The sequence below is a fragment of the Neophocaena asiaeorientalis genome, unplaced genomic scaffold (assembly GCF_003031525.2).
Source record: "Neophocaena asiaeorientalis asiaeorientalis breed wild unplaced genomic scaffold, Neophocaena_asiaeorientalis_V1.1 scaffold83, whole genome shotgun sequence".
NCBI classification, from domain to species: Eukaryota; Metazoa; Chordata; class Mammalia; order Artiodactyla; family Phocoenidae; genus Neophocaena; species Neophocaena asiaeorientalis.
Window position 1 is genome coordinate 1,857,082 of NW_020172867.1, and position 20,531 is coordinate 1,877,612.

The window sequence follows — 20,531 nt, forward strand, 5'->3', positions numbered from 1 at the left end:
AAAAAAAAAAAAAAAAAAAAAAAGATGAACTTGTTTAAAAGCAACAAATGGCATTCTCACAAATCATTCTGGGAAGAAAGCCCCCCCCTTACCGGCTGTCTCACCCAGGTCACCACCTCTACCCCACCCCTACCCCTGTCATTCTTTCCTGTTCCCCAGCTCATCACTCTATCCATCCTCACTTGCTTGTCTCTTAACCCTTTGGAGTCCCTCACTCTGTTGTCTTTCTTTCATTCCCATTGAGCCCACTCCCATCCCTGGGAAAAACCCACTATCCTGAGCAATGCCTTGAAAAACCACAAAGCCATTATTAGTAGGGTACCCTAGAAAATCAGTGCGCTTACAGTTAAGTCATGCAACTTCTAACCACTGTAATCTTATTGCTTATTTTCTATTGATCCTCCTTGCTTTGCCCACATGAGCTGCTCCACAGCTTTTTTCTTTACTCTCAAAATCCCCTCCTTCTCCCACTTCCTTTATCTCAGCAAATGACCTTTACTCTATTGAGATTAAGTTGTTCAGCACGGTTCCCATCACCCTCCCCCTCTCTCTTTTTTTGCTCACATCCTTTTTTTTTCTTCCCCCCATTTCAGAGGCTCACCTCTTTTTCTGTGTTACTAATGAAATAGCCCTTAGGATTTAAATTCTTCAATTAGCATTTCTAATACAGACAACTTTAAACTCAGTCCTCTCAATCAATAAACATACTCAGCTCTCTTTATTTTCATCACCAAATTCACCAAAGAGAAGTAATCACTTATTCACTCAATCTTTATCCCACTTTTCTACTGAAGCTGCTCTCTCTGGAGATCCTCAAATAAATGACAATGCCAATAGGTTCATCTGGGAGGCACAGGACACTGGAAAATTCTTAGTGACCCCTCCCTTAGTTTCCTACATGTTAAATTATTCACCTTTAGTATATCACTTATTTTAATTTTGGACAAAAGTCCAAAGGGTAACAGTTCTAGAATTTCATCGTCACTGGCGCGTATCTATGCAAATAATAGTTTTCCGTAAAGCTATTTACCAGTGCAGAGCGATGAAGCTGCAACTCGAATCGTGAGCCCGGAGCTGTGGCATCTTCACCCCGACATACATCCACATGACTTAGTGTTCTGTGACCACACAACAAAAATGTGGCCCTCATCACTCGCCAGCCCCTTACCCTGCATCGCTGTTCTTTCGATCATTAAGCACTTCCAGAAATGGTTATATATTTTCCCCTCCTCCCAAATGTAAGCACTGTTATAAACAGTCCCAGCTCATTATAGATACTCATTACGTATTTAATGTAAATAACTGAACAAAGACTGAGCGAGCTATAACGTCCAGTATATGCTTACATGTGCTGCGTGAAATACTCCTTGTCTTTAGGGCTATGTGCCGAGTAAGGACAGGCACAGGCAGAGATCAACCTTCAACAACCTAAAAGGTGCCCTCTCAGGCCACACGTCTGCACTTTGCACGTGGAGAGTGATACTTTGTGTATCAATGGTTTGAATCACTGCCTGATTTCTCACCCAGTGCTGCGTAACTGTTTCTCATCACATGGCATTGTTGTAGTTAGTCACAGACCTTTTAAGCAATGAAAAGGCAGAACGCATATGTGTGTGTTTGCAAGTGCCTCTGGAACCAGGCTCCTCTATATGACTCCTTTTGAAAATATGGTATGTCGACAACATCTGTGCCTGAGATGGAGATTTGGCCAGAATGCTAAGAAAATAAACGTGGCAGTTCAACTCGATACCGGCAACCAGTTACTGCCCCATGGATAGGCTGCACCGAAGATTCATGTATATAAAATAGTATATTAAAGTAAACTTACAAAAGCAAAGAGCAATCATTGCAACCATAATTTTTTCTTCCTCTCTGGGATTCTAATTTTAAAAGCATTAAAGAAGACAGCTGCTCATGCTGTGATATGCGTTAAACAGCCTGAAGGATGGAAAAAAATATATTTGTAGCTCATAATAACTATTGACCTTTCTGATATACAATGTTCTCTGTGTTAGCTATTCGGTTCTATCAACAGTGAAGATTGAACATGACTTTTTCATAGAAAACACGGGGCTTCAAGCTGCCTTCACAAAGGTGTTTATGTATTGTTATTTTGTTTTGTACTACAAAGACTAAGTCCTGATGCCCTTTGTCTGACATCGTGTTTGTCGTTAAAAAAAGAAAGAAAGAAAGGAAAGGAAGGAAGGAAATAAAAGAAGGAAACAGAAAAGGCAAAAAAGCCTCAATGTTACTGAGTATGTTTTATATGAGGAATTGGCTCGTAACCACTCTACAGTCATGATAAAAGCACTGCCACACTCGATCCCATAAGCAATATTGGTAATGGAATCCAAGCAGCATCCCGGGAGGACATGCTATATTTTTCTCCCAGAACAGATCCCTCAAGTGGCAACATTTATAGGGAGTCTCCAGTAAGATTTAAAACCGTCGCAGTATTCAGATGGCATGTTCTTTGGAGTACACAGCCTGCTGCAGAACGGGTCATGTGGGATGTCATAGACTCTCAAAGTCTATCTTTCCAATACCCAGTTTCTCCCCTTGAACTTTCCTGAAGCTTAGTAGTTGTGTATAGAAACACCCACTGGTAGCAGCTTGACTCTGACACTGTGTGTATCTCCCCCAGAGTGGTATCACCCGAACGCCAACTGTGGAGCGGCAGACGGCAGCTGAACACTCTCCTCTCCCTCAGGGGACAGCCCCCCAAGTAGCAACCCCAACCTTATGCATTGCAATTCTCATCCGAGGCAGGCAGATATTGTCGGGGAGCTTGTGCTGACAGGTGGCACGGGGTGGCAGATTATTATTTTTGCCTCTTTTTTCGGTGGATTATTTTTAATGTTATACTGAAAGAAGTTTATTACATCATTATTGAACCACAATTATTTTCACAGCTATGCTCTAGAGTTTCAGTTAATGATTCACAAGTTTCTAAACAAAGCTGAAGACTCACAACTCAGTGGGAGCAGGAATCAGCCCTAATGAGACTTCAATAAATTTGGCTTTTCCGTCATACTCCAGAGCAAGCACTGAAGCTGAGAGAGGCTGATTGCCGAGCCACAGGGTAGTGGCTGCAACTGCATTTGCCTGACATCCAAAAGGTGGTACAACCTGGGTCCACAGAGAATGCTGGGCACTGCCTCCCCGACGGTGGCTGAGGACCTCAGTGTAGCCTACTAAGGCCCATCACCCCCTTCAAAGTCACCCTGGCACATGGTCGAGGATGGTAGAGGACAGCCCAGTGGGATGGAAACCAACTCCCAAAAGACAGAGAGCAAAGTATTCTCTAATTCTGGGCAAAAGCAGGCCAATCCTCTTTTAACTACCACACCCACTAGTCCATGACTCTCAAAATAACACTTAGCAAAAAATGCTTCCTTAGAAATGAATACAAGGAGAGGACATAATGAGTCCTTCTCCTCCAAAAAAGAAAAAAAAGACTTCTTGGAAAAAGATGATTGGTGTGAGAGAATGGGCAGGGGTAAAATGAATAATTCTTCTTGAAAGAATGCATCCGAATATTACTGTATTCAACATGCAAACTGAGTGCCTACTTATGTAAAACATAATCCTAGGCACTTGAGGGGAATGAGTGGGGGCTGGAGAAGAGCAGGGAATAGATACAAAAAAGATAAGCAAGACGTCAAGCCTGCCTTTCAAGATACCACAGTCTTGCAGATGACGCTATTGACAGCACCTTTTGCAAACTGCACATTTTAAAAAATCAGTTGAGCATTGAAAACACAGACCCCACTTAAAAAATCAGCACTGCCGGTAGTTTTCCTTACGTATGTGAATTCACCAGGTACTCACACTCTGGGCAAGGCATTCCTTCTGAAAATCACATGAGTTTTACCCACGTACATGGTTGTCACATATCAAAACAAGGCTATGATTTGTCCAAAAAGAGGTTCCACGTGGGTGTTATATTATCTATCTTTGCATAACAAATTACCCTCAATACTGATAGATTTTTAAAAAGCAAAGATATCTCATTCTATAGGTCAGGAATCCAGTAGCATCTTGTCAGAGTTAGCTGTAGCTTGGGATCTCTCATGAGGTTGCCATAGAGATGTCAGTCAGAGCATAGTCATCTGAACGCTTGATTGGGGCAGGAGGGTCCACATCTAAGCTCACTCACGTGACTGAGAGTAGGAAGCCTCAGTGCCTCACTACATTAGCCTCCCCATAGGGCTGCTCAAGTGTCCTTACAATATGGCAGCTGGTTCCCATCAGAGTGAATGACCCGGGAGACAGCAACAAGGGAGCCACGCTGCCTGTTATGACCAAGTCATACACCGCCAACTCTGCCACATGGTACTTATTAGAAGTAAGTCACCAAGTCTAGCCCACACTCAAGGGGAAAGGGAGTAGGCTACACCTTTTGGGAGGAGGAGTATTGAAGAATTTGTGGCATTTTTAGATTACCACAGCTGTCATCCTGGATAAATATAAAATCCACTGGGACAATTTCCGTGAGAAAAGATTTATTTTTACCATTGGCCTACTACTGAGAAACTAAGTTGGGGAGATCTTACTACATTAATGTCAATGTTTAATGAATATTAGTTATTGAATATATTAAATATATGTAAATAATACATGTGTGTATACATACACATATATTTTATTTATATTTATTTATATATATACATATATACACACACACACACGTATATGTATATACATATAAATCTTTGCTGTGGGTTTAAGGAACTATGCTATGTGCTATAGGGAATCAAAGTTAGACCTGTCTCCACCCTGCTGCCCTAGCATAAGAGATAAAATGAGAATATAAATAATGTAAGAACTGGAATATTGGACATATCATGAACTTTGGAGTCAAACAGATCATGGCTGTGTGCCCTGCCACTGACTATCTGGGAGACTTGGACAACACATATTTTTATATAATAATAAAGATTTGGTATTTTCATCTGTCAGCTTGGGCTAAGTTATGTTGCAGTAAATAAAACAATCCCCAAATTACAACAAAGATTATTTCTGTGAGGGTGGGCTAAAGAGTCTGTCCCACATTTTCCTCATTCCAAGACCTGGGCTGATGGACCAGCCACCATCTGAAATGTTGGAAGTCACCAGAGCAGAGAGAAAGAGAAAGTAGCACCTCGTGACCTGCTTTTCTCGAGAATTCCACCTGAAAGTGACACGACTTTTGCTCACATTCCACTGGCCACAGAAAGCCACATGATCAAACCTAACTTCCAAGTGGCTAAGGAAGTGCAGGAAAATTTTTGTAAGAAAAGAAATAACTTGTTACATACTTGACATATACTCATTCTCAAGTTCTAAAGTACATCAGTGTCTAACAAAGGTAACAGCATACGCCAGTGAAACAGATTGGCTTTATCAAGATAATTGCAAAATGAACCGACATCTCTTCCCTTGTCTTGTGCAAGTCATTTTGGTTGTTCCCACTTTGCACAGAATTTCTGAAAAAGGAAAGATTCATTTAGGCAATGAAGTTGTGGAAGAGTATATTTAACTTCATATCTTAATAACTTAGCCCAATGCCACTTCTCCTTTAAAAGGAAAAATACTGTGTTCACACTTGAGGAGTTTTGACTTTTCTCAAAACTTAACTTTTCTTTTCTCCCCCACCCCCATCAGGATCTGACGGCAGTTGGAGGCTCTGACACTGGGGTTGCACCACAGACATTTGGAGTGTGCTAAAAAGAAAGGCCCTCTTTATGCTTTGGCCTCATCCACTTGCAGGGACCCTGGAGAGAATCCCAGAAGTGCTCAGAATACACCTGGCCCTTGGCTTGGCCAGTGAGAGCTAGATGGTTCTCAGCCACCTACCTTCATCACCACCTCCCGCCCCTTCATAATAATAAGGAAGCAGCAACTACAGTACCAGTTAGGAAATTATAAACAGAGGTGGAATAATGCAGATATACTTTCACATTATGGTGGAATTTGCCAACATAAAAATTATTACAACTTTTGCTATGAATTGTTCTGTAAATTTCACAAAATATGCAAAAGAGGACATTTCAAGAGCTGAGATTATTTAGATTTACTTAAAAGTTGAGGCCCTTGAGATTCACCAAAAGAGAGTCTATTTCTTTATCTAGCTTTCAGTTGTGTGGGTCTTGCTTTTGTTTTCTTTTTCAGCTCCTCGTTTATAATTCATAGGTCAAAACTGGCCATATCTGGGCTTTGAGCACTTAATCCAGCTTTACCCATCAATTTCTCCTTTGTCTCCGGCAGCAGATATAACTTCTCTGAATCCCAAATTTCTTATGAGATTATGCAGCAATCATGGCCTGTCTCAAAAAGCTGACAGAAAAGCGTGTGATATCTAGAAAGCACTCCAATACACTATTTTGACATAGATTGGTTCCACGGTCTTAATAGAGCCCAAGTCCTAAGGATACTTTTCTCACTATTTTGTCCTCTCTTCATATCCACCCAACACACACACACACACACACACACACACACACACACACCCTTTCTCTATTCAGTGCTACAGTCATGTCGCACGTCACCAAGGCCATGCTCCCTTGGTTCTCTCCCAATAGAGCCTTCATCACAATCCGTGCTTCTCACCTGAGACACTTAGAAAGCTTCCGTTCTAAAGTGGCTACTCCTGTCACATGCAGATAATATGTCTCTTTGCATGAGAGACACCACTGTCAGAGCTGGGATAACCAGAGCATATTTGCCAGCCCTTGAGCAAACGTGGCTGTGTATGTGTGTGCTGGGAATGAGTTTGTCACGTATCCTTTGAAAGGGCCAGTGTGGCAGGTTACTTCTGTCCCTGTCCTCAGAATTAGAAGGCCGTGTGGAATTAAAGCAGAAATCTTTATCAGAAATCAAACTCTTTTCGAAGTTGCCCTCTCTCTTCTCCCTGACCACCCCGCAAATCCCCGTGCTCTTGAAAGACAGCTTGGGGACCAGTTTAGATTTTCAATCTCAGCTCCACTGGGGCAAAATCTAACCTCAGCATTCCTCTCACACCAGTTGTCCTGGGTTTAATGAACGCTGCTCCTGTATATGCTGGAGATTTAACACATGGGGCAGGGGGATGGGGGCGTTATATTCACTGCCCAGCCAGAGCAGGACGCAGCATTCGGCTCCACAGCTCATGGGGAGCTCGTGTCTCCCGTTGTGTCACCCAGCGGGAAGCACCTTTGCTGGGGTCTCTAAAGTGCCCACTAGGTGTTTACCTGTGCAGTTCCACATACTAAAAACAATAACAATTTCTAACGATGCCTGAATTATTCACAGTTACATGGTTCCTTCCTTCCTGGGTCAGGGTATCCTGGACCTCAGCCATAAAACATAGTTCGCTTTTCTGGGATGTTGCATTTTTCCTCAGCTGTTTGCAAACACAGTCTCGCTGAACAGAGCTGAACTTGTTGACGCTAAGTCTGTGGTTCTGTGCTGTGGATTCTGATGCCTTCACATTAGTTCAAGTCTCTGAGGACCAGGGCCAATAAATGTGAAAAGGACACTAGTAGATTGGCATACTTTTCCTCTTCCACCACGATGAAAAAGTGCTATAAATTAAGTCTAACCTTAAATGTATAATCTGTCCTTGGGAGGAAGGAAAAAGAAAAGGGATATAGCATCTTCAAGCTCTCGGCATCCCTTACGAGAAAAAATTGGTTCTAAGGGTCTCTGATCTTGTGTTTTAGTAAAATAGAACTGCACGGCTGACTGACAGTTCTGATCTAAAGCATTTACGTTTAAGTTTTGATCTCTCTGCTTTTGATGAAAACTAATGAGCTCATTTAATTCAAAATGGGAATCTCTGATAAGAGAAATAAGGTTGATGTGATTGGATTAGAGGGGCAAATTAAACTCTTAGAGCAGAAGTTTGTGCTTATATAGTGTATTAAAAAGCTGTTGGCGTATTATAACGTGTTAGATGATGAGAAAAATTTCATAGTAATTCATATTTAATCAGAAGAAATGAAAGTACTAAATATAACATGGCTCTGCTTTTCCCTCGAGTGATAAAAAGCTGTACATTGAAAATGACATCAGATCCGTGCTCTCTAAGACAAAAAAAGAAGAAAATCTTAAGAGAGACACATAAGAAGGGACACTTGTCAGTGGTTCCATCACCCCAGAAGAGAAATACTGTAAATATAGGAAAATATAGTCATATTAAGACAAGAATGATACAAGAAACGCCCTAGGCCACAAATAGCGAGGCTTCTGTTATTATAGTAGCTCGTATTTTTCTTTCATCTGAGCATCGAGTCTAATAGAAAAAATAGACATTTCTTTCCCTTAAAACTGTATGGGAGGGGCTTCCCTGGCGGCGCAGTGGTTGAGAGTCCACCTGCCGATGTAGGGGACACGGGTTCGTGCCCCGGTCCGGGAAGATCCCACATGCCGCGGAGCGGCTGGGCCCGTGAGCCATGGCCGCTGAGCCTGCGCGTCCGGAGCCTGTGCTCCACAACGGGAGAGGCCACAACAGTGAGAAGCCCGCGTACCGCAAAAAAAAAAAAAAAAGTATGGGATATGTTTCATAATTTAAAACTGAAAACCTTCTTTTGCCTATTTTTCTTTGTGCTTTAATAGCTATTTTCACCCTACTTAATTCTTAAATCTCTTTACACATATTTCTTGACCTTCATCCTAGGGAAAATTAGTGCTCTTGTAGGGCCGCTCAAAAGAAATTCAATTTTGTTGTTGGACATGTATTTTCACTTACTTTAGAATAAGAGAAACTGTAAACTACTATTTTAGAAGGGTAAAATTAGAATATTATTAGGCTTTAAACCCCCCAAATTAATTTCTTTTCAGGAAAATAAATTTATAAAACACCTTGGAAGTTTATTTTTAAAGGAAACAGATTCACGTTGCCCTCTGGCCCGTTTGCATAAAGGTGGTTTTAGATCAGCAAGGCTGCAAAATACCATTTTAAGTCAAAACATATTCTGCTTAGTCTAAATACATGTAAAGGGAAAGAGTAACTATCTTGCTTAAGGGAAGCAACTATGGTTTTCTCATATCGGAAGCAAAGAAGTAGAAACATAGAGGCTGTTTTTTATTCTGATGAGGGCAGGGGACAAGCTGCCACTAGTGACAAGAAGAAAAGGTTGACACTGGGAGTACTTTTTGATTCTGTCTGTATATCCCATTCTCAGCCCTCTACCTCAAGTCAATCGAGAAGACTTCATGCCTCTTATTCCCCATAGTGAAGGAAACTGACTCAGAAGGGCAAGGACACGGGCCAGGGTATGGCTGCCCAATATTGATGGTGCCATGGTTCTCAGAAGTCCCCAGTAGGCAACTGATCCAAGAAGGTATTTGCAGGGAGAACAAAAAGCAAGTCATCCTTACTTACATCAGAAGCATCTCTGCCCGAGTCTTGGTTCATCCCGTAAATCTCTGGGGTCCTTGTTTTTTGTGACTGCTCTCTCCATGTGCACCAGACAAGCCTCAGGATGTGCTACAGTTACTTACTTACTATCAGACCCCACTTGGGGAGCTGCTGGAACTTAAAAGGCCTGAAAAGCCCTTGCTAGAAACTGGAAAGGAGTTTCTTCAGACACATTAATTTTTCTTTTATATTTTCTGCAAAGTAAACATTTTCTAAATGAGGTAAATTGATTACTACACTCTTAGCACCCATCAGTCATTTATTTTTAGTGAACTCAAGGATCGTACCTGAGCAGTAGCTGAGAGGGGCTGTGTAGAGATCTAAATCATGTGTATGTATTTTTGTATTCTTCAGTGGAATCAACCAGCCCCAGCCTGCTAACCACTGACAACACTCTTGAGCGTTCGTTTTTCATCCGAATGAAATCTACGCTGACCAAGCGCGGCGTGCACATCAAATCATCAGGATATAAGGTAAGCTGGGCTCCAGCAGGGGAAAGACTTCTGTCTCGGGTCAATCCTAGGTCACTTGCATTGGGTTTTCCAGCTGCTTTGGGTCCGTATAATCAATACATGTGACCTGGAGCGGCCCACAGTGTTCTTAGTTATCTTCCTGTCTCAAGTCAGGGGATTCATTACACCCCTCATTTCTCACTTCAGACAGTGCTGGTGCCCTAAACGCCTCAGCGAGTGTCTTTCCTTAAAACACATGTTAATAATACATCGAGTGCTTCAGCACATGCTAGAAATTCACTTTGATGGAGAAGGTAAGCCAAATTCACAACAGCCCTTAAGATGACCATTCTAGAACTACTACTATAAGAATTCTACTTCTCCCACCTCCCCCTTCCAATCCCCCCTTTCTCTTTAGAGAAAGACTGTCCATTTTAATAACAGCTTGGCCACCAAGATTCATACATGTAGATAAAAAAATCAGGCTGGACATCAGAAATCCTAATTTTGAAATCACAGTGACTGAACATTCAGTCACACCTTAGCATAGACAGAACACTCCACATACAGAAAATATGTTCCGCACAACAGCAAAGACCAAGTCCAGAGTCATAATCTACATTATTACCATTCTAAGGTTAAGGATATAAAAGCTTTCTAATCTCGGGAAATTCCAACGTTTCAGTTACTATAGCAACATAAATTAAGACCTATGAAATTCATGAAATGCCTTTGGCAACCCGAATCTTATCAGTTTTACAACACACTAACCAATCTTTCAAACAATATTTATTATATGAGGAGGGCAAACAGATGGAATGCACTGTCGCTGTGGCCGGCATGACCTTTCCCCACTGGGGAGTCTAGAGCTTCCAGTAGCCCAGTTCTTGTGGGACAATGCCATAACCTTGTCAGGGATGGTAACGGTCATTTTCATCAGGCTTTAAAAACCTTACATAAGTCATCAGGAGGCTAGCAGCTGCAGAAAAGTTAGAATCAGGCATTTTCTTTGACATTAATTCTTCTGTAAAAAGGAAGGTTGTGGTAAAGCAGGTCCTTCTAAGGATGACTTTTAGCTGAGCTGTCCTACAGCCCAAAGGGCACATGTGGAACACCCGTAACCTTTAACAGGGTTCAAAGCAAGGGAGAGGCCCCCCGGGCAGCGCCCTGTGCAGTAGCTCCCCCTACAGAGGGATTTGTTGGCCTGTTACGAAGGGATATGTCGGAGGACGGAAAACAGACTATCTTTAGAGCCATCATGTATTCTTCTGCCTCACGGAAACACTGCACATTTATTAGTTGTTAACTGTGTAGCCTTAGCCAGTTTGGAATTCTATAAGCAAACTATAGGTGTAGCGATTATTGCCATTTTAATGCCAGAAAGATGCATTCTTGGCCTTCCAGCTTTTCTGTCAGCATTTGTTCTTCACCTTTCCTGGATTTTCCTGGTCTGTAGCAGGCATATCCCAGAAGGGAAGAAGGGTGGAAGAGGTGAGGTATATTTTGAAAAAGCAATATCTAGTGTAATTCAATATCATTAGATAACTTAATTTTTTGAAAACCAACAAAAATTATTATTACTTTCATACAACAAACTAGAGATTGTAAAGCTCTGCAACATTTTATTTGCCCAAAAGTGGGAGGTATGGTTAAAAAAAAAATCATAATAACAACAATATAGAGAAATAGTTTGAGTTTCAGTCTAGGCAAGAGACTAAGTGGCTTGGGTTCTGTTGGTTCTGTCATTCGGGCAGCTCAGTCAAGCTGTTTGGCTACATGATCTGAAATTGGAGAAGCTAATTTCTTAAATATTGACAGAACATTCATTCATTATTTTGACAAATGTTTATTGAACTCCTAATGTGGAGCTTGTTCAAGATCCTAAACTCATCTTTGAACACCAAAAAGTCCCTGCCAACTGCTAACGAACAGGGGGAAAAGAGACCGTAATAAGTGAATAAATGAAGAAGGTGATTTCAGAGAGCGACGAAGGCTAAAACAGCAGTAGCTAACATTTGTGTTCACCACAATATGCTGAGCGTGGGACAGCTTATGCGTGTTAGCCCTCGTGACAATACAGGAGGAAAGCGTTTTCATTGTTTCCATTTTACAGAAGAAGAAACTAAGGCTGGAGAGGTTAATTACCCACCCAAGTTCACACACTGAAGGGACGGAGCTGGGGTTTGAACTCGGGGAGTCTGGCTCCATGTCCCCTGCACTTAACCACTAGGCCACACTATTAGGCAGAGTGAAGCAAGGTAATGTGAGGGAGTGGCTGGTGGGGACCACTTTAGACAGGGTCACAGAAGGTCTCCCTGAGGAGGTGATATGTCACCTATGGGAGGTGAATGAAAAGGGACCTCCATGAAAAAATAAATGGAGGAAGAGTGTTTCTGGAGCTCCTCTGGTTTAGGATTAAGACACCCTGCTCTACGAAGGGAAACAAAATATTAAAAAGCATAACCTCGAACATCCAGGATTAGAAGAGATTTAGAAGCTGTTCCGGTTGCCATCAAATTATATAATGTTAAAGTGAGCAGACTCCTCTGACAGTACCTCTTTCTCAAGATATCCTGAAAGTCTCCACCCAATGCTTACTTTCCTCCCCAGAACTGCTAACATGAGAGTTGATTCATCCACTGTTCCCCCAATAAGATGAATCATTCAACAGACCCAGCTCTCCCCTCCACCTCCACAGTGAACTTCCCTCATTAATTAACCTTGTCTGGAAGTTAGTGGAAGAGCTGATGAGAAGCCGTGACATGACACAGCTGAATAACATCCCTATTTATCTGTTCATTCTCAGTAAATAAATCTAACAGCTTATAAAACATTCAAATAAAACTGGTAATCACCCCACCACCACACAGTGAACACAAATAAAAAGAAACAGAGATGATAATTTCTCCATACTCCCAATATCCTCCCTAATTTATTACCACTGTTTGCTTCTTTCCTTTCCCTTAGTTAAAGATTCAAGATGTTAAGCCTTGCTCAGTGCATGTCACTATATTTCTCTCCATTTTTTCTGTGTCCTTGGCACATGGGCTGTTCTCACTTTCTCCATCACTTTTCAGTGTTATCGTTGTTGTCACTGACAGTAATAATAGTAGCAGAAGTACCACTTACTGAACATTGGAAGGCACCGAACCGCTTTATACTTATTTTGTCTAATCCCCACAACTTTATATAAAAACTTCCTCTGTGCCGGGCATTGTTCAAGCTTTACGTTCTATTATTATGCCCATTTTGCAGGTGGTGAAACTGAGGCTTTCAAAGTTTCAATACTTTGCCTGTATTCATTCTTACAGCTCTTATGTAGCTACTGAGGAGCCAGGATTGATCCAGGCATTTAGGTTCCAGAGTCTGCCCTGTTCACTCCTCTGCTTCAATGCTTAATGGATTAAGTCCAGAGAAGCACTCAGCACAAACTGGACCTCAGCAAAGGAAAAATTAATCTAAGTTTTTAAAAGAAAATCCTCTTGTCTGATTAAGACCTTCCCTTGGTGGCTCAGCATATTCCACAGCACTAGTGTACAGAGATTTACCTTCCTTTCTAGGGTATATGATACCCACTCAGATAACCCAGGACCAAGAATTCTAGCCAAAGAAGTGCCAGTCTGGATCTGCTAATTCAGATAGAGAGTAGGATATAAATTGGCGTTGCTTCCACACCCCAGGCCTCAGGAAAGTCACCCTCTCTCCTCCGATGAAGTTTCCCAGCTGTGAGCTGACATTCCTTGTCTCTGTCCCCATTTGCTTTGAAATCCCCAGTGGTGCATTAGCTCGACCAGCCACTTTTTAAGCCTCAGGGGGCTTCCTTTGTTGTTTAGGTCTCATTGCTGGCCACATATCTTAACATAACAGGGCTCTTCCTTTCAGTTGCACCGCATCAATATTCTGCCTTCTCGATTAGGTCTAGGTCTGGGGGAACTTCTTAGGTATAGCACAGGGGACAAAAGGAGATAATGTAGTCAGGGAAATTAGAGAAGGAAAGACTTATAGGGTCGCCTCCTTACCTCTTGTCTTTGGAGGATAGTTTCCTTCGGGGTGGTACTGTCCATTTTATAACCTATTCTTAAATGCCCACCGGCACCACTGTGGTCTCTAGAGCATTTATCCACACACATGGTGATGTCCTACCTCTCAAGGTACGGTAGAACATCCTCGACTGGGGAACACAGACAGAGAGAGAATCTCTGTTATGTTTATACAGTGCTGAGAATGACTCCTTGAAAATCCTCAAGTTCCGGGAGTTCCTGCTCTGACACGTACAAACAGATTACTAAGGGAGGATGGGGGAGCTCCAGATACTTAAAAATAAACAGTCCCCCATCTGGGATGATTTGGCTATGGATTTGCCTGTAGCTACGTGCTGAGCTAAATGATTTCTGAAATCTATCCAACCTCCTCATGGTATAAAGAGTCCAAGTATAAATAATAATAGAGAAAATACTGTGTAGGTCTGCTAGTTTGTTCAGGCTGCTGACATAATTCAGCTTTAAGAATCTCTGTCATCAGAAAGAGAAAGACAAATACCGTATGCTAACACATATATATGGAATTTAAGGAAAAATAAATATCATGAAGAACCTAGGGGTAAGACAGGAATAAAGACACAGACCTACTAGAGAACGGACTTGAGGATATGGGGGGGGAGAAGGGTGAGCTGTGACAAAGCGAGAGAGAGGCATGGACATATACACACTACCAAATGTAAGGTAGATAGCTAGTGGGAAGCAGCCGCATAGCACAGGGAGATCAGCTCGGTGCTCTGTGACCACCTAGAGGGGTGGGATAGGGAGGGTGGGAGGGAGGGAGATGCAAGAGGGAAGAGATATGGGAACATATGTATATGTATAACTGATTCACTTTGTTATAAAGCAGAAACTAACACACCATTGTAAAGCAATTATACCCCAATCAAGATGTTAAAAAAAAAAAAAAGAATCTCTGTCGATATCCAAACATGAGGTAACAAAAGCAAAAATTTAGAGGGTGCTAATTAGCTAAAGGCAATTCTTTTGTCTTTTCTAAGCCCACAAACGTGAACATCTTTTAAATCTTCTCTTGTTCATTTTTTTCAATTCATGGTTGTATCCATTCTGTAGAGTAAGGCACTTCCATAATTTTAACAGTGAGTTGTTTTCTTTGGGGTGTCATAGATGCCTTTAAGGATTTGATGAAATCTGTAGCACCTCTCCCAAGGTAAATGCATTTTCCATCAGGAAGTTCTTGAATCCCTGAAGTGTATCCAGTGATTTCAGGTTACAAAACCCTATTTAATATGATGATATCTTTGGTACTTATTAAGAAATCAAGTTAGTGCATCTTCCAGAATTTATTTCACCAATATCACAGTAGTCCTTTCTTTCCTCCACATTTCTCCCTCCCTTTTGCCCATTTAGTGTTAATAATACATATTGAAGTCCTGTGACAAAAGACATCAACTCCTAGCTTACAAAAGGACAAAGTGAAGATTTACGTTTTGATCCCCACGTGCACATAATCTTCTGAAAAAGTATTTCTCAGAAGATATTTTTCATAAAAATAATACCGACTATTAAAAGATTTTATCTGTGGTTGAGAATTATTTTCTGTGGCACATGGTCCTCCTTTGTTTCCTGGTCGCGTCACTAGGATTTCCAATGTCAAAATCACAGCTAGGTCAATTTTAGAGTTGAAGGCTTTTCATATGCAAACGTGTTCCTGATTGTGTATACTGACAAGACTCACGATGATAGCAGACTAGAAGGGAATTACTACTGTTTCAACCACCTGGGATTTTAGTTCTTGGTTTAATTCTTATTAAACCAAGTCTATAATACTAAGATATCAACCCCTCCCTCTTGATCACCTGCCACTTTACTGTGCTGCCAGAGTTGGCTGAATCCACCTGTTTCTATTGCCATTCCTCCAGTTTAATGCCTTTTTCTGGATCTGTTGTGAGAAATTCCCAAATTACCTCCCAGCAGGTTTACTTCTCCACTCTACCGTGAATTCTGCTCCATTGGAATAGCTTCCCAAAGTCTCAGTGATCATTTACTTCTCTGCTCCTGAGTCTTCAATGGTTCACAGTGCCAACATATTCAAGAATTTGGTCCTTGGCTACCACCATCTCCATCATCCTTTTTTTGGAACTCTTTAGTACTGATGCTCTAATAAAATCAGTCCAATCATCTTTCCTGAAATACATCTGCATACTCACACTGCTGTGCTTTTGGCCATGATATTTTTTTTCCTAAAACGCCTTTCTGCCACACTTCCACATAGAAAACTCTTACTCAGCCAGTATGGCACCACTCAAATATCACTTCTTTTTGCATCTTCCCCAATGCACCTGTCCCTTCTCCTCAGTGCTAAAATAGCATTTTTAGTTTTTACTTAAGCCCTCTGTGCCTTGCTTTTCTCACCTGTAAGATAAAACTATTATTAGTATGTAACCCAAAGAATCTTTCTACAGATCAAATGAGATAACACAGCCTAGCTATTTTCTCTCCATTTTATGAAGCACTTTTATAGAACCTCATATGAGCCTCCCAATAATTCTTTTAGGTAATTGTCTCTGTTTCCAATCTTGAAGATGGGTACAACTGAGCCACAGAAGTATGAATTGACTTGTCTAAAGTCACATAAATGGTGAACGGCAAAACTGAGAGAAATATCCACATCCTCCAATTTCAAATTCCTTCTTCTTTCCCATATACTACATTGGATACTGGGTGCTTTCTGATTCTGCTTTCTTCCCTCAGCACCTAGCATATAGTATGCTGCATGTAGCTGCCATTCAGTAAATGTTAATCGAATTGAATTGAATTTCATGCCGTCTCTTTTTCTGAGGTAAGAGTGAAAATGTTGACAGTACTGAGCCCTATAACATACCACTACAGAACCTGCTAACTGACATCAGTGTCTTTTGGATGTGACCACTGGAGCAGCTAGGCACCCAGATGACTCTACCATGATCTGGCTCCCATATTCCTCCATCTTGCCTGCTACAATATCGTTACTCTGTACCAGTGCACCTTATGAAAATCAGAATATATCACATCTACAGCATTCCCTTGAGCCATCAGTTGAGAATTCCTTTCAGAAAACAAAAAAATAGAGTCATCTTAGCATCACTTATTCATCAGGATTTCATATTGGCATCTGGTGATCACCACTTTATTTCTATTAAATCACCTTTCAAGACTTTTTTTCTGGATATGAACATTTTGAGGCTCTGTATCTCTGAAAACTAGAGCAATATTCAATAATATCCTGCGTTCTGGCACAACTCCTGATTTGTTAAAGACTGCTAAAAATATGTGAAGTGTTGTTATGGGGAGGCTAGTTCTTTCTTTGCCCAAGAGGGTAACTGTATGCAGTGAGTTTTAATTGTACCAGGAGAAGTTTAGCTTGGAGCGATGACCAGCACTAATGTAGGGGCGAAAGGGGAGGTGGTCCTTCTCTGGAGATTTCTAAGACCATACACGAAACTCGTCACTTAGGAGTCTTTCCTCATAGACAAGTGTGGACAGATTAGATGCCATCCAGATGTTTCTCCAGTCTGAAATTGAGAAATGTTCCAGGTGTCCGGACATATCAATGCTTCTCCTGAAGCCTTTGCTTCAGCTTTGTGTTGTCTTGAAATGACGACTATGGTATTCCAAGCTTCACAAAATGTAACTGTCTTGTCAAATCAATAGATGAATTTTCAGAGAAGACCAAAAATTCTGTCAACCCATTCAGGCTCTCTAAGACTACACATATATTGCCTTTCAATCCTCAACCCAGACAACCAGAATAAATTGAAGGAGTAAAAAACTTCCAGGGTAGAACTTACAGGCAGAGGTTATCCTGATGAAAAATGCAAATAGAGGAGAGAACCAATAAAATCAAGTTTTTTAAATCCTATTATCCCCTTTTAGTCCCTGCTCACCTCTGCACAATTGTCCATTACAACATGGTTTCCAGTGTCATCTTAAATATAATTGACATTGCTTCTGATCTTAAAGAATTCATTTCCCATTACCAAGACATGACCGTAGTTCTAGCTTGGGATATGTCATTTCTGCCGGGACTAATCAGATAGCTATTCTACCAACTAGAGGCATAATCACTAGCCGTTCTGTGAAGTGTCTGTAAACTCTATGTCAGTAACTGCCACCCAAGTATGTTGCTAACTGGCAGGTACTTCATTTTCCGTTGTACAGATTTTAGAAAGCAGGTAGACAAACAAGAGCTTCCCATCTTTGACTAATTCTAGATCTTTTCAGTTTGGTTTTCTGAGTCTTTGCTAGCTAAGAATAATGAAAATGATGATCGCTTTGAAAATGACATCAATGATGCAAAAATTAACAAACCTTTCTGTATATACAGTCATTTAACTAACGAATACCCTTCCAAAATTATCATGTCTCTGTAAGTATATTCTCAATCTAACAGATTTTAAAATATCATCTATTATGAGACTTTGGTCAATTAAAAAGATTTTTAAAAGAAGGAATAAACAGACTTAAGAACAAAAAGTAAACATAAGCACAGTCCCTCGCTTTTTCAAGCTCAGCACTCTTGGATGTGCCGAGATGCCCCAACAATAGCTACAGAGGTCCACAGTTTCCATTTCCCTAAAGCAATCTCTTGATCCAGTGGTCCGAAGTAGCAGTTACCTAACTCTTTACAGAGTTCAAGGGCTTCCAGCTATGATACCTTGTCTGACCCTCATTACCTCAAAACTATCTCACTGAAGAGTGATGAACCACATAGGCTGTGACATCAAACAGCCCAAAATTTGGACTTGGTCCTGCCTTTCCTGACTCAATGATTTTAAGTATATTGTTTAACCTCTTTAAGCATCTATTTCCTCTCCTGTAAAGTGAGAGTACCAATAGAACCTCCTTCATAAGACTATTGTGAAATAAAGTGGGTAGTGCACATACAGTCAGTTCTACCACAACGCCTGGTCCATGGTGAGCACACAATACATGTTCATATGTGAAGTTTCATGTTTATGGAACTCGTATTATGAGTTTGATAAAGGTTGATCTAGACAGTCCAAAACCTTAACTTCCACACCTCTGCATATGCACCTATAACTATGGAAAAGTAGTAATTCATCGATAATATTTCTGATTGTCTCCTGGAAGTTACGTGTGCTCTAGAATAATAAATGATTTCTTCTAAATATAGAAGATGCATCTATTTCTGGGAAACTTCTCCCTGCTCAAGTGTCCTGAATACGGATTTGATTAGAAGACACAAAATGTAACTGAAATACGTCATCTGCCCCTTTAACGAAAGAAACACAGACCAAATGGTTTTCTTTGGAATTGATTTAGCATCATGGCAAGACTAATATAGCCCTTTAATGTAAGAAATGAAGTAGGGGCAGGGCCAACTTGTAGTTGTTGATCTCTGGAATAAATGGAGCTTCTAGGTTCCTATAAGCCCACAAGTCTCCACAGTTTGCTTAAAGCATCTACATACACACAAACTGAACCCCCTGAGGAAGGCAGACCACCACTGTGGCTTGAGCCCAGCTTTATCTCAGGAGTACCGTACATGACATTCCAGAGAAGATTTGGTAGACTCATTCCAAGTACAGAAAAAGAGCCAGGATCCTGGAGTTCCTATCTTCTCGTGTAGTGACTTCCTAGGGGACAAGGGACTAATCTCATTTTTCCATCTCTCTGTGAATGCCCTCCACTATCAGACTAAAAGAATGGCCTCATTGCGAAGTGCTTTGAGTTACAAGACTGATTTAAACAAGAGTCGTCTCTGTAATCAGTTCTCCACCCTCTGTAGTAATATTCAAGAGAGAGATTTTGGCCTGCCACCTTAACTGCGTGCCTGTGTGTGTGTGTGTGTGTGTGTGTGTGTGTGTGTGTGTGTTTATTTAATCTGAACTATCAGTGGGCAGTGGATATTTCTAAGTTGCCATGTTGGAAACACTGCTTTCAGCTTATTTCTGGCAATGGTCTACGGAAGCAATCCATATACGTTATTGTTTGACTGGTAGCAGTATTTACACCTCCTTTTCACCAGGGCTTTTGGACCTGCTTTTTATTCTCCCTGGAGTATATATTGCCCGCAGATATACCCATGGGTCACAACTGAATTTCCTGAAGCTTTCTGCTCAGATGTCACTTCCCTCACCACCTCCTATAAAATAGCTCAAGACAACCCCTGTCCCCCATCATCTGCTTTATCCTGCTGCCTTACCATTCTTCATAACACTTACAATCTAACATAATATCTTAAATTTGTCTGTATATAATTTTTCTCCCCCATGACAGTGTAAGCTGAAGCTCCTACAACAGTTTCAGTCACGTAGTAGAAATTCAATAAACATATTTTTTAAAAAGGAAGGAATTTATAAATACTGGACATCATCTGTACTAAGGCCAGAATATATTCTTCTCTTGGGTCAATATTCCTGTCCTTTAAGGGGGATATAGAGATGAGAATATTCATCCAACAGAATTATATAACTTTTTAGTTTCCAGGCCCTATTGCTAAGTAAGGTAAATTGAAGTTTTGTTCAATTTCCTTTTTAAAAACCTTCACTAATGGTTGACATATTCTATGACACATTTTTCATGCTACCATATTCAGTTTTTTGAAAATCAACATGTATTTAACTTGTACCCCACTTATACCCAATTCTAGTGTCTAGAACTCTGGAAGTACAATCAAGAGTCACTTGATTATTA

General features: G+C 41.0%; 1 protein-coding gene across 1 annotated transcript in view; it reads left to right on the forward strand.

The window, feature by feature from the left end:
- The window catches only part of NPAS3 (neuronal PAS domain protein 3), a 757,526-nt gene that overhangs the window by 683,412 nt on the left and 53,583 nt on the right, over positions 1 to 20,531 (forward strand). Inside the window, exon 7 of the mRNA XM_024741993.1 lies at positions 9,737 to 9,855. Coding sequence (XP_024597761.1) covers positions 9,737 to 9,855 — 119 coding nt within the window. The remainder of the gene's footprint in view (positions 1 to 9,736; positions 9,856 to 20,531) is intronic.